This window comes from Nycticebus coucang, chromosome 14, assembly GCF_027406575.1.
Source record: "Nycticebus coucang isolate mNycCou1 chromosome 14, mNycCou1.pri, whole genome shotgun sequence".
NCBI classification, from domain to species: domain Eukaryota; kingdom Metazoa; phylum Chordata; class Mammalia; order Primates; family Lorisidae; genus Nycticebus; species Nycticebus coucang.
The window spans coordinates 32,511,481-32,525,610 of NC_069793.1; the positions used below are offsets into that span (position 1 = coordinate 32,511,481).

A 14,130-nucleotide genomic window follows, 5' to 3' on the forward strand; every position below is an offset into this window, starting at 1 on the left:
AGACACTGAAGGTCCTCTCATGGGCACACTAGTTGAAAATCACTGCCTTAGATGGAGAAGTCTTGATCTTGTGGCAAGCTTATTAAAAATCTTAGAACCATGCCTCAACTAGAATCTTCCATATAGCGGATTACGCTTTTAGTAAACTTTTTTTTTTTTTCAGTTTTGGCCAGGGCTGGGTTTGAATCCACCACCTCTGGCATATGGGGCCAGCACCCTAATCCTTTGAGCCACAGGCGCTGCCCGTAAACTTGTAAGATAAAAAAACAACAACTGGTTGTCAGTGATTTATTTAAAAATAGCCCAAAAAACAATATCTACACAGATAAAGACATTAAAGGTACAGTCACAGCTCTGCTACTAGACAGTGATTGATCAGTAATATCCAGGGTGATGATCTGGAGGCTCTGGCCACCCAGAGAAACCCAATTCCCAATTTAGACAGCAAAGGTGCAATCTTTACACAGTTCATAAAACATTCTATCAGCAGAGGTGGAAACAAGTATCTTTCCTCCTTCATTAAATACAAATTGGCCAGGCATTTCCATTACCTGAACTTACCCCTTCTCTGCCATTTTCCAAGCCTTCTCACCTGAGATTATTTTGTAATTTTTACGGTTCTTCAAACCCTAAACTCCCCAGAGGTGCTGCCATTTCAAGGCTGACTGAGAAATGAAATGAGCCTAGTTGATTAGTTTGGGGGATCCAGAGTGGATGCTTTGCGATACTTAACTCAGGCCTGTGACAGTTGAACTTGTGCCCATTCCCTCCACTGCAAGTGTCTCTGACTGGCGATTGTGTCAACAGGTGAAAAGCCCTTCAGCTGTCGGTGGCCCAGTTGTCAGAAAAAGTTTGCCCGCTCAGATGAATTGGTCCGCCATCACAACATGCACCAGCGAAACATGACCAAACTGCAGCTGGCGCTTTGAGGGGTCCCACTCGGCGACAGTCCCGCATCCCAGGCAGGACGGTGTGTGAACTACTTTCAAAAGCAACTTACAACTTTCTCATCACTCACCTGTCTTAAGAAGGAAACTGCAGTTGATCTTCTTCATCCGACTCCAAGACAAGACACCTGTACGACTGGACCCTACCAGGTTTGCCCTGAGGCGCTGGTCTCTGCTTTGCCAAGTTTTAGTTGACTCGCAGGCCCTGGAAGAGTGGTTATCAGTGTCCGGTTAGCTAAAAGCCCATCATCATTTGGTCTGGACTTTCCACTGTAAGAAGAGACATTGTTGATAATGTCCCCTCACACCCCCCCCTTCTCCTTTTATGCTCGTTTTCACTAGGAATGGAGTTATTGTACCATTTTCCATCATGGGATATTTATAGACCGGGGCATGTGTATGTGTCTGCTAATGTAAACTTTGTCATGGTTTCCATTTACTAATAGCAACAGCAAGAAATAAATCAGAGTGAGGCATCGGGGTGAATTGTGTCTAACATTCCGGAGGTCAGGCGGGCTGCTAACCTGGAAGGCAGGATGTAGTTCTACCAGGGAACTTTTAAAGCTCATGTGTTTCAAGCAGCTGCAAAAAAGAATCAGAACTAACCAGTACCTCTGTATAGAAATTTAGAAGAATCTTCCCGGCTCAGTGAATGCAATGTTAACCTTAGCACAATGCTTTTAAGAAACTGTATTTGAAGATCTGAGATTTTATTTTTGTGTTTTTGACTTTTCTGAGTTGTAATCATATATGTCTTCAGAGATGTACATATCTCCTCACACAACAGAAGTGAAATTCATTTTTCACCATTTGGGGGTGTCCTTAGAGTGTACAGACCATGCTGGTTATGTGGCTTCAAGTTGTAAAAATTAAAGTGATTTTAAAAGAAAATAGGGGATGGTCCGGGATCTCCAGCGATGAGACTGTTCTTAAGTAACTTAAGTAACTTTGGGTCTACAAGTATTTGTGAAAAAAATGAGACTTAACTAGTGTGAGGAAATCCATTGTTTAAAGGTGGTTGAGTGTATATGTGTGTGTGTGTGCGCGCGCGCGTTGTGTTTTATTTTTTAAGGGGGGAAGGAGTTTATAATTTACCATTGCTTGAAATTGTGTAAATATATGTATCTGATAACGATTTGCTCTTTGACGACAACTAAAATTAGGAAATGTATAAATATTAGAAGCATCACTGTCTGGGTGTTGATCTTACAAAGTATTGATGATAGCACTAAAACTGTAACCTGCATTTTTCACTTTGCTCTCGATTAAAGTCTATTCAAAAGAAAGTGGCAAGATTTCATCAGCTGTATTGTGTTTAAATCTTATGCCAGTGAGTCTCTTTTAAACAGGTAAGAAGATGCCGCTGACATTGGTGGCTGAGCCCATCTAGGCCACTTATTTCCCTCAGCAGCAGAAACTGCTGCCTTCACCTTGTACTAGAAAGTGATAATGCTCAATGCTATGATAGGATGGGGTGGATATACTATGTGGATAGTATCGTAGGAATTATGTTTTAGGGTTTATTTATTTATTTATTTATTTGAGACAGGGTCTTATTCTGCTGCTGGGACCAGAGTGCAGAAGTGTCCTCACAGCTCACGGCAACCTCAAACTCCTAGGCTCAAGCAGTCCTCCCACCTCAGCCTCCCAAGTAGCTGGGACTACAGGCACGTGCCATCATGCTTAGCTAATTTTTCTATTTTTTTCATTTTAATTTTTCTATTTTCCATGAGATGAGATCTTGCTATATTGCTCAGGCTGCTCTTGAACAGCCTCAAGTAATCCTCCTGCCTCAGCCTCCCAAAATGCTAGGATTACAGGTGTGTAGGGTTTATTCAGGCTATCATTACATCACTTTCAGACAGGCAAAAGAGAATACAGGGATGACAACAGTTGTTGTTTTTGAAAAGTTCACAGATATATCACTGGGTTCAGAAGGACCTGGGCTAAACAGCTAGTACAATTCAGTTTACTTCTGTAGCTGCCATAAATCAGCTCAGCAGGTTGAAAGTACTTAGAATTTCCAGGGCAGCGGAGTGTGAAAGCAAAGACGTATATTATCTAAAGACTATATATAAACTCTTTTTCTGGTTCTGGTGTATGGTTTTTCAATTGTAAATAAGAGATTAATTTGGTGCCACCCCTCTCAGCTCTGTTATCTTGAAGTTTGCGTGTATGCATTCCAGGTTTCATTTCTTTATTTTAAATATGTCTCAGGGAGACGGAAGCTCAGCCACGGAGACTCTTCTCTGCATTGAAGTGCATTCAGCTCAAAGTTTGGGCAGCCTGAAAGTCAGGTCCGGAGGCCCCTCTTATTTTGCATCTGGCTCTTGCATCACTGTTAATTATAGTGAGTGTGGTGACTCATTTATATCAGCCGTTTTTATCTTTTCCTGCCAGAAGACAGCATTTCTCTGGAGAAGCTCAGGACAAGCATGGCAAACATCAGCCAGTCAGAGCAAAAGTACAGCCACATTGTTTCAGCCGCAGGAGGAAGACCAGAGATTCTCAGAATATCCTAGCAATTTAGCCTGCAGTTAAGGTCATGGACTTTGGTGAGCAGTCCAACCTGAGTTCAAATCCTAGGTCTCCAGTTTCCTTATCTGTGAAGTGGGGACAAGAATCCCACAGGATAGGATTATAGTGAAAGTTAAATGAAAAACAACAACTGTATGAAAACTTTGAGTACATAGCAAGGGCTTAGAAGCATTATCTAGGAAGTCACCCAAGAACTCACTTAATTATGTTTTGTTACTTCCCCCTTCTCCAAGTATCCTCTTAAAGTGGGTAGCCAACCTCCAGGCCAGCTCTGCAAAACAACAAAATGTCCATTACCCTATACCCCAAGTGGAGTTAAGCATTGCAGTAGTTGGGCTTCTTGCCAGCCTTGCCTCAGAGACCACGTCTGTTTGCTTTGTGTCTTCTGCAAAGCACCCTTGGGCATTGAGTATATTCCGGGGACTTGTTCTGTTGGCCTTCCATAGACCATCAGGAGTGGTGGAAGGTCAGTGGCAGCTCTCTGTGGCCCGGCCTAGAGGCTGTACAGGGTGCAATGCTCAAAATATGCATTTTCCATCTTGCTTTTCTCCGGTATCTGGTTTAATGTATAGTTCAGTACTTCAGCTCTCCCTGCCCACTGCCTCCTCCCAATCATCCCAAGCCCTCTCCTCTCTGAACTTCCGTAGCAGTGTTTTTCAACCTTTTATATCTCATGGCACACTTCAACCTATAGTTAAACTTCTGTGGCACACTTAAATTATGTTGAGCAAAACAAAAAAAAGTAGAGTAAAAAAAATTATCGTGCTTTGAATTTCTTTTAAAATAATTTAATTAAGATCTTTAAACTTCTTCACTGTGCACCTAAGATCCTCTCATGGCACCCTGGCTGAAAATCACTGTTCTACAGCACTGAGCACAGAACATTACGTGGAACCTTTTATCAGTGTAGACTCTTTTTTGCTTTGGGGGACAATCCTGTAAGACAGAGGAGGAAAGTGTTGTCCTCACTTTACAGATGAGGAAATGGAGGCTCAGTGGAAGCAAGTGGCTGAGGCAGGAGTTAGCCTTGGTCTTCTGTATCCAGATTTCCTACCAAAACCAGTTTGATGACAGAGACTTGAACTTTCCTGCATTGTTCCGTATCTATAAATGCCATCTTCCCAGTCAGAGTGTGAACTCTTCTAGGGAAGAAGAGCTTCTCCTTCTCCTGTGTTATTTCCATCAGGGCTTCTCAACTTTAATGTCCATAGACACCACCTGGGGAATTTGCTGAGCTGCAGACTGGGACTCACATGTTCTGGGGCAGGGCCTGGACAGTCATTTCTAACAAGCACCCTGCTGGGCCATGGATGACACTTGATATAATAAGGACCTACAGTATTTGCTGAGAGGTGACTGATGAGATTTGCATGTGACTGGGATGGCCCTGAGCCCTGCTAGTCCTTGAGAGTGGCCAGGGAAGATGACCCAGAGTCTTGCTGTGAGGGTCCATGGGACTTTGGGTGAGGACATTCATGCTGATACCAGCAGAACTGTGTCCACTAGCCCAGGTTAATCCATCCACAAGGGGATTAGTTTTCAAATGCAATTGGCAGGTCCTCTGCCAGCAACTTTTCTGCAGCAGGGGAGGTGTCTCCAGGTAAGATTAAGTGTGGTGGAGGCCTACATCTGCATGTCCAGTCCTTGTACCTCGCACAGTCACACATCGCAGCAGTGGTCCCCTGCCTCCCTGATTTCCTGTTTTCCAGCATCATTGAACTGAAATCTTACAGCATTGGAGAGGATCTGTACCCTGTGACACAGCATACTCACTGGTTTTTCCCAGGTTTTGCTGCTACTAGGAACCACTTGCTTAGCTCTCTAGGGTACCAAAGGCCAAAGGGAATGGCCTTGGAGCCCTGTCCTCCCTGGACTAAGATGTGTCAGAAAGAACTGTGTGTGCACACGTGTGTGTAGAACAATGGTTCTCAACTGGGTGAGAGTATCCCCAGGGGATATTTGGCAATGTCTAGAGACATTTTCAATTGTCAGGCTAGGGCCGGGATGTTCAAGGCATCTGTGTGTGGGGGGGGTGGGGCGGGGGAATGGCACTCTGCAGAACAGCCCTTCCCTCTCCTTGACCAAGGAATGACTCGGCCCCCAAAGTCAGGAGTACCTTGGTTGGAAGACCCTGGTGCAGAAGAAGGGAGTCACTGTCACCAGATCAGGGGGAAAGGCGGAGTATTCCTTCACTCGTGTAAAAATTGCTGTGTGGTGTCCCTTAATCCACCTTCTTGGAAGCCATTTTTCTTCCATGTCTCAAGGCTGGAAGTGACTGGTAGGAGTGTCTCACAGGTGACTGCATAAAAAGCACAATGAAGAAAACTCCCTAAGAAAACACGAAGGCCTGGGCTCTTTCCACTCAGATTTCTGCTTCTATTTTATTTATCAGGTTATTGAAATTTCACAATTATTTCCTTGATAAGACTCTTGCAAAAGTTAACAAATTACTATAAACTTTCATGGTGATGATCTCACCTAGTTTGATTTCTAGCCACAGCTGATGCTCTGCTGAGAATGTGGCTGCTTCCTTGGAGGGCTCTGGGCTTTCCTTCACTTCTCAAACAGATTTCTGATTCTGTTCGTTCTCTTACTGGTCTTGAGAAGGAAAGAGAGGGACAGCACCAGAAGGGTGGTGTCTCAGAGGGCTGGAAACACACCAGACCGGCCAACATCCCTGCATGGTCAGCACTGCAGAAGGCCAGCGCCCAGGTGGGTCACAGACCACGTGAATGAGGTTGGGCTTGAGAAACTGGCGAGGGGCTGAGGCAGACCTGAAGATCAGGGATCTAGAAAGTCAGAGCCTTTAAGCACAGATTGAAAATCATTATGAGTGGAAGCCTCAGACAGATTGTAGATATAAGCAGCAAAAGCAGACCAAATCAGCAATGTGAGTTTAAGAGTTAGCAACAGATTTTTATGGAGCAGGGGAGGATTGAAGGATGGTCCAGGAGGATGGGGCTGAGATAAATGTAGAGGGGAGCAGTTGGTTGAAACTATTGGCTTTTCCCTCACATCATCCCAGGAGCATTGGTGATGTTGACAGGGGGCAAGAAGGATTGCCTGACACAGTGGGGACTCAGAGGGCCACTGAGGAGGCAGCTGGGCTCCAAGAGAAAGGAGGAGGGGTGGAGAGAGGAAGACAAGTCTGGGGAGAGGGATGAGAGGGATGAGGAATGGAGTGCGGATGTCAGGGAGGTCTGCAGGAAGAGGGGGCTTCTGTCTGACAGGGCCTGACCCCCGCATGAACCAGCACCAGCCCTGGGAGTGCACACCCCAGGACTTCATCAAGGGAGGGCTCAAGTGCTAACAGTCAAGTCATAGCAATGCACACAGCTTACTGAATCTTTGTGTGCAGAACCAAAGGTTTACACCAGTGCATTTACCTGCATTCTCTACTGAGTCTCCATTTTACAGATAAAGAAACTGAGGCTCTAAGACGTAGTACACATAGAGTCACAGCTGGTGTACATGGCAGAGCTGGGATTTTAACCCAACTCTGACTCACAGCCCACACTCTTAAAACTCCTCCATTGTATCATCTTTTCCTGGGGGTGGAGGAGACAGGGTCTCACTTTGTTGCTTGGGCTAGCGTGCAGTGGTGTTATTGTAGCTCACAGCAACCTCAAACTTCCAGGCTCAAACAATCCTCCTGCCTCAGTCTCCGGAGCAGCTGGGACTACAGGTGAGCACCACCACTCCTGGATAACTGGAGGACTCACATGTGCTCAGGCTGATCTAGAATTCCTGGCCCAGGCAGTCCTCCAGCCTTGGTCTCCCAAAGTGCTAGAATTACAAGTGTAAGCCACCACACTGGCCACACCACACCTCTGCCATCTTTGCTCCCCTGTCCCATGGCATGTTGGCCCCACCAACCAGAGGAAAGAATGCAACAGTGATATTCTGTCCCTGTGCTAGGGTACCGGGCATATTTGTCAGGTGCCCAGAGAAAGGCTAAGAATGTTCCCTCCTCCCATATCAGGTTGTGGAGAATGTTCGTGAAATATGTTTTCATTCAACATTTTATCTGAAATACCGGAACTCAAGCAATGACATGGCATAATGTTAGCTGGATAATGATAAAAGAGGAAAATTGGGTAACACTTAACAAGTTCAAGGTCAATGAATACTTTTGAAAAGCAGCATCCTGCTTTCCCAAGGAGCTCTACGTCATTGGCTGAGGAGGAAGCTGCTGGTTTCCAGTGATGGGGAGGGAGGTGCCTTGGATGTGACCCCATGGGTAGGATTGTCCCTCTTGTCAGCAGGCAGCTTCCATTTTTCTAAGATGTGTCTGGGTCTTTACCATCCAGAGGCCAAGGAGCCTGTCCCGGAGATGTCCCCTGTGCCGGTTTCTCTTGGGCTAAAAAAATAATGATCCATGTTAGTGGCCATTACTACTCAGTACAGGCATAGCCTTCCTCCTAGCCTTGAGCCCAGCAAACCTCTCCACTAGCAGGGTCCTGAGAAGAACAATCCCTGGCCAGCGGAGGTCTCACTGTGGGGAAGGTAGGGGAGAAGGTCAGCATCTGCCCTCTTCCTAGAGCCAGGCTGAGCGAGACTGTGTGCCTCCTGATGAAGACACCTTTGAGTTCACTGGGTGGGCGACACAATGCATGTTCTGAGAGATTCCTGATGCTGCCACGTGGGATGAGCTATTACCATTTATAAACAGGGACTCCCAGACCCTGGGAGAAGCTGCCAAGGAAAATTCAAAAAGTCTAGTAATATCCAGCCCCTAGGGGTAAGACACACAGTGGTTCTGTTTATCGATCCAGGCCCTGATCAGTTCCTCCACTCACCTCTGACAAGGGCAGCCTAGGATGGGCCCAGAGCAAAGGGTGGGCATTACTGATAGAGACAGTGGGTGGCATGTCCGCCAGGAAGCAGGAGGGTCCCTCATCACCTGCTGTGATGCAGTGGCTGCACGCACAGGCTTGGAGCTTCAGCCCAGACAGTGCAGCTTTTCAGCTTCCATGTTGAACTGAAGATAAAAGGGGAGGCGGCAGGAGGTGAGCCCTCGTGCCCTCAGTCAGAGGCCCTGAGGGTCTGGCCATGCAGGACACTTCCTCATAAGTCTCACCCCAGAGAGGAGGCTGCTATCAGGTAGGGCTGGCCAGGACCCACGTGCATGAGATGTCAGGCCCCTACCCCAAGTGGCCTATGCATCCTTCCTACAAAGGTCTTTTCTAAACCAGCCTCCTGCTGGTTTCAATACTCCAGATAAGAGGAGAGGAAGAGAGTATGACCGGGACTTGGCACAGCCATGCCTTCTTCACCTGAGTGTGTTGGCAAGAGGGACTGTATCAAGTAATCAGGATCGATTCATGGGCCCATCTGGGGCCTTGGAGACACTGTGCCTGCTCAGTTGCTGGCTCTAAAGGAGCAGAACAGTGACTCAAATAACACAAAGCAGCAGTGATTAAAAACGTCTGGTCTGGTGTTCTGAAATGAATTTGTAAGTGGTTTGCGTGTTTAAATCTACCCTGGTGGCTTCGTCACTCGGATTGGGGCCTTCTCTGGATGCTGCTGCATCGTGGACAAAACCAAAATTTACTCCTTCGTCTGACCATCTAGTGCCAAATCTGCAGTTATTTAGTCTCCTTTTGCCTATTTTCTTCCATATTTGTCCTTTCAAGATTACAGGCTCTGTAGATAGAGGAATCGCGGTTTTATTCCCTGCACCTGCTACTTAGCAGCCTAATGACTCTATACAGGTTTACTTAACCCTCAGTTTGAAAGTTAATAAATAGCCGTGCTTGTTATTACTGTCTTTGACACTGTGGACACCCGCTGGTTTGATGTGCCCTCAGGAACCTCCTGAAGCTGGAAGTCCATGAGGATGGCGCAGGACAGCTGCAGGATGGTTCAGTTGTGGCAGGGCGTTTAGCTCCTTTTTTCCTGCCCCAAGCATTCCTGGCTGACTCCGTGAGGTAGAAGGCAAACACCAGGTGAGTTTGGTGCCATGCCCCAGACAGCCAGCATGCACTCCCGGGAGCAGATACGTGGAGGCTCCAGCTCCTTAGAAGAATTCATTAGGACAGCCTATGATACGGTGCTGAAACCAGAGGCTCGTTCACGCAGGCCAGAGATGGGGATGTCTTGTCTCTGCTGAACTTCTACAGCTGATAAAGGCAGTGTCTGCTGGCAGATTTCATTTTTCACTGGGCCATCTGCATCTAGTCAAGGATAACTTGACTTTCTGAAAAAGCTACTCGTCCGAGTCAGCCCTGCACAACCTCCCTGTAGTGAGTCAGGCCCCGCTCCGGGTGCCTGGGGTCATGGGGGTGGTGTGGTGTCAACAAACCGATGTCATCGTAATATACACGGAAGCATTGAAGTGGCCAGGGTGTTTATGTGGCTGATGCCCTGTTGCCTTTTATCACCCAAGTTATTGCCGATTTTGCTCTGTGTTAGCCAGTCTATAAATCTTCAGGGCAGTGTTTTTATTTTCTTAATTTTATCATTACTATTATCACCTGTTTATATAGAGAACGGTACTACTCTCTCCAATTATTCTTGTTCTCTGTCTTTCCTCTTTCTCTCCCCCTTTTCATTCCGTCCATCCATTTTTCTCTTGTAGGTTAGAAATTCCCAGTTCAAGGTAATAGGTCTAGCAGTGGGTCTGACCCTTCACTCTGACACTTCATTTCTCGTGACAGGTTCTCAGGCGATGTCCTGGAGGATGATCTACCTGCCTGCAGTCCATTCCTTATTTAAGGCTCATAGGTTTTAGGGGAGAAGGACCAAGTTCTGGCATTAAAACTCCCTTCCACTGCCACCCTTTTTGATTGCCAAAAAGGTTAATGCGAATTATCGTGGTCTGAGTGTTGCTAGGACATCCCGTGAGAACTGAGATCAGCTGGAAAGAGGGCTTTCCCCTGCTGTGGTCAGTTTCTGCCTGTTGCTGATTAGCTGCTATATCCCATGTACCACCATTAGCATTGCTTTTATCGACTTTCTGGAGACCTGGACATTTAACTACATTAAAGAGTGATGTCTTCACTTAAATCAGAAATAAGTTTATAACTTTATTCACTTAGACATCTATTGTGAGCCTTCTGTGGTGTCCAGGCCTTTGTTCAGAGACAAATCAGGTATTGCCCTCTCTCCAAGAGTCTGAGTCTAGTAGAAGAACAGGAAACTTAAGGGTATGAGCAAAAGATCAAGACTGAACTTTGCCTAAAGAGGCCAGAGAAGCTCTAACAGAGCATCTTTCAGCCTGGCCCTTGAAGCATGTATAGTAGTTTCTCAGAAGGAAGAGAAGGGAACAACCTTCCAGGTTGAAGAAACTGTAAGAATTAAAAGGAGGGGTGGTGCCTGTGGCTCAGTGGGTAGGGTGTCAGCCCCATGTACCGAGGGTGGTGGGGTTAAGCCTGGCCCCAGTCAATCTGCAACAAAAAATAGCCAGGCATTGTGGCGGGTGCCTGTGGTCCCAGCTACTCGGGAGACTGAGGTAAGAGAATCGCCTAAGCCCAAGAGCTGGAGGTTGCTGTGAGCTATGACACCAGAGTGCTCTACTGAGGGCAACAAAGTGAGACTCTTAAAAAATATAAAAAGAATTAAAAGGACAGGAAATATCTTGGTATGCCTGGGGTCATAGTTGGGAAGGAGAACATTGTTTTCTCGGGATGGTAGACTCAGAGCTGGCTACCCAGTCTTATTTGGAGCTGGGGCTTCCATTGGTACTAGTAGCAAATATAATATTTAGGAATTTTGCAAACCAAATGCTACAAAGTGTTAGTAGGTTGAATTGGGAGTTTTTACACCAAGGAAATTGGCAAGTGCTACAAAGAGGGACTGCTATTTTAAGTTTTTGTTCCAGAGAGCCAGTTCGCTTATGTGCCAGAGTAGGCTATTGTTTGGATGGTGGGTGTGAAGTTACATGCCAAGAAGTCTGGGCAACATTTCTCTTTGTACTCAATTATTCCCTAGTGTCAGGAAGGCCCAGCTGTGTGATGGTTCTCAATCATGTAGTCTTCAGAGATGGTGTCAAAAGAGAAAAAAAAAAATCCATTCCTTTTCCTCTTTGAAGATGGCTTGGTTTGCACAGGACTTGTTCCCACCCCAGAGTATGTTCCTGTGCTTCTCCAAGGTGCCTATTCTGAAGCCTCATTGGTGTCTAACTCCAGAGTTACTCCTCACTGAAATCTGTGACAAGTCCTTGATCTCTTCTCTCAAAGCCAGGACACCACTCTTGTAGGAAGAGTTCCTCTGGGGAAGATGCTGTGCCTAGAAACAGGAGAGCTCAGCTCAACCAATATCAAAGAAAGGATTAATTTTTTTTTTTTTTTTTTTTTGTCTCACTTTATCACCTTCGGTAGAGTGCCATGGTGTCTCAGCTCATAGCAACTTCCAACTGCTGGGCTTAGGCGATTCTCTTGCCTCAGCCTCCCGAGTAGCTGGGACTACAGGCACTGCCCCAACACCGAGCTATTTTTTTGTTGCAGTTTGGCCAGGGCAGGGTTTGAACACGCCAGCCTCAGTATATGGGGCCGGCACCCTACCCACTGAGCCACAGGCGCCGCCCAGAAAGGATTAACTTTTTAAAGAAATATTTTTTCTTCCTTTTTACTGAATTGATCAGTTATTTCACTGTCAGTTGACACAATCTTGGCCTTAAAGTCACATGCCAATGTGTAGAGGGGTGTCAGGGACCGTTTGTTTTCTCATGTCTCTGACCCTCCTGCCCCCATTGGTATGCGACTGGTTTAACATATGTGTGTATGATTGCTCAGGCCCTAAAATCTTTGGCCACAAATGATCAATTGTCTCATTGTGATGTAACAGAAAAGGACTGACAAAATATGCTCAAATCTTAATTTGGCTTCTGACAAGTGGTAGTAAGTGGACAAGTCAGTTAACCTCCCTGGACTTTGTTTTCTTCATTTGTATAGTGAAATAATAAGCTAAACTTACAGGGCTGCTGTAAGGACTAAAAAAGACCATGCACATAAAGTGCCTGGCTTTGCTAATTAATGTCCTTTTCCCTCCCTTTTGGGCTCTATAGAACCCCCTGACTGCCCCATCTCTTGCCTTAGCCTCATTTATCACAAGGGGAGGCTGATGCTGATACTTCAAAAAATATGTATATCAGGCCAGGTGCAATAGCTCAACACCTATAATCCTAGCACTTAGGGAGGCCAAGGTATTGCAGGAAGATGAGGGCCCAGCAAAGAGAGAATCACTCAAATACCAAGATAGAAAGGAAGAGTTTTATATCAGCCAGCAGAGCCACAGAGGACTAAAGTCCCAAAATGACTGCACTGCTATGTCCTTTGCTTTTTATCTCCAACCAAGGGTTCCTTGTTGATGAGTACCCTTCTCACTGTTCAATTTTAATAGAGCTGGAGAAGGTGGGCATGGGCTTTTACAGAAACAGAAACAAGCATTAGTTTCCAGGTCTCAGGAAGTTAAGTTTCTACAAATTCCTAAGATCTGAGTCACCATGGGGAGGACTTTGTAGGTGTGTCCTTGGGGCTTCTATGAGAAGTCTCTTTTTTTTTTTTTTTTCTTTTTTAGACCTTATTTTTTTCTGGGTATCCTCTCTCGAAGGCAGAAGGATTGCTTGAGGCCAGGAGTTTGAGCCTGGGCTACATAGTGAGCCCTTGTCTCTGCAAAAGATAAATAAAAATTAGCCAGTCATGGTGTTGTGCACCTATATTCCTAGCTGCTCAGGAGGTAGAGGAGGGAGGATCCCTTGACTCCAGGAGTTTGAGGTTACAGTGAGCTATGATTGTGCAACTGCACCCCAGCCTAGGAGACAATTCAAATTAAAAAATCACTCATGGATCTACCTACATTTTTCCTATAGGACCCCATGTGGAGCACATTCATCAGGTTAGGGGAACAGTTCATAACCCATCTGAGGAGAGGACTCATGGTGTGAGTTTTATTAATCTCTTGGAACCTGTAAAATGGGGATAATAACAGTGCTTGCCACATAGGTTTGTAGTGAGAATCAAATAAGATAATGTAGTTAAGGTTGTTTAAGTCAGGACTCAAGTCCAGGTGTTCAGACTCTGGAGTTCACCAGCTATAATGGGTAGGAAATGGTGAATTCCAGTATTGGACTCTTTTTGTTCTCCCTACCAAAGCTGGAAGACAGAACAACCCTCAAGGGAGATCATTAATATTGGGGTTTGCTATTTTGAGGCTAATTAGGACTCACATTGCTGTTTTCCCTGAGGAATAAACTTTAAGAGGCAGCTGGGGCTTGGTGCAGGAATATGGAAGCTGTTGCATGCTGCCTCTGAGTACAGCCCCGGGGGACCCGAGCCCCTCAGAGCTGGGACATACATCATCCAGAAATCTGGCTGCTTTGAGCCGAATAAAAACACAAGCAAAAACCAAAGCTGGGATTTCAGCTCTTTCTGTAGCAAGATGAGGCATTTTAGCCAATAAGACAAAGCTGGGGAAGTTGGCAAAATTCAAATAGCCCCAAAATAAATGTATTTGGAAGAGAGTATTGACCATATGTCAAAGTGTATAAAAATGATTTTTAAGCATATGGGGTGTTTCTCCCCTTCTTGTCCTTTGTGTTTATTTTGGCCATTATCTAGAAATGACTATTGGCCTTCCTGATCACTGAAAATCTTCCTCTAGGAGTTGACCTCATTTTTGCATTTTTTGCCCTTGCTTTCTAATT

At 45.7% G+C, this 14,130-nt stretch overlaps 1 protein-coding gene across 7 annotated transcripts in view; it reads left to right on the top strand.

The window, feature by feature from the left end:
* Positions 1-2,230, top strand: part of WT1 (WT1 transcription factor) — a 48,667-nt gene extending 46,437 nt beyond the window's left edge. For all 7 annotated transcript variants that reach the window (XM_053562157.1, XM_053562158.1, XM_053562159.1 and 4 more), the window contains one exon: positions 808-2,230. In XM_053562157.1, the coding sequence (XP_053418132.1) occupies positions 808-929 (122 nt within the window). In that variant the 3' untranslated portion in view covers positions 930-2,230. The remainder of the gene's footprint in view (positions 1-807) is intronic.
* The last annotated feature ends 11,900 nt before the right edge of the window (positions 2,231-14,130 follow it).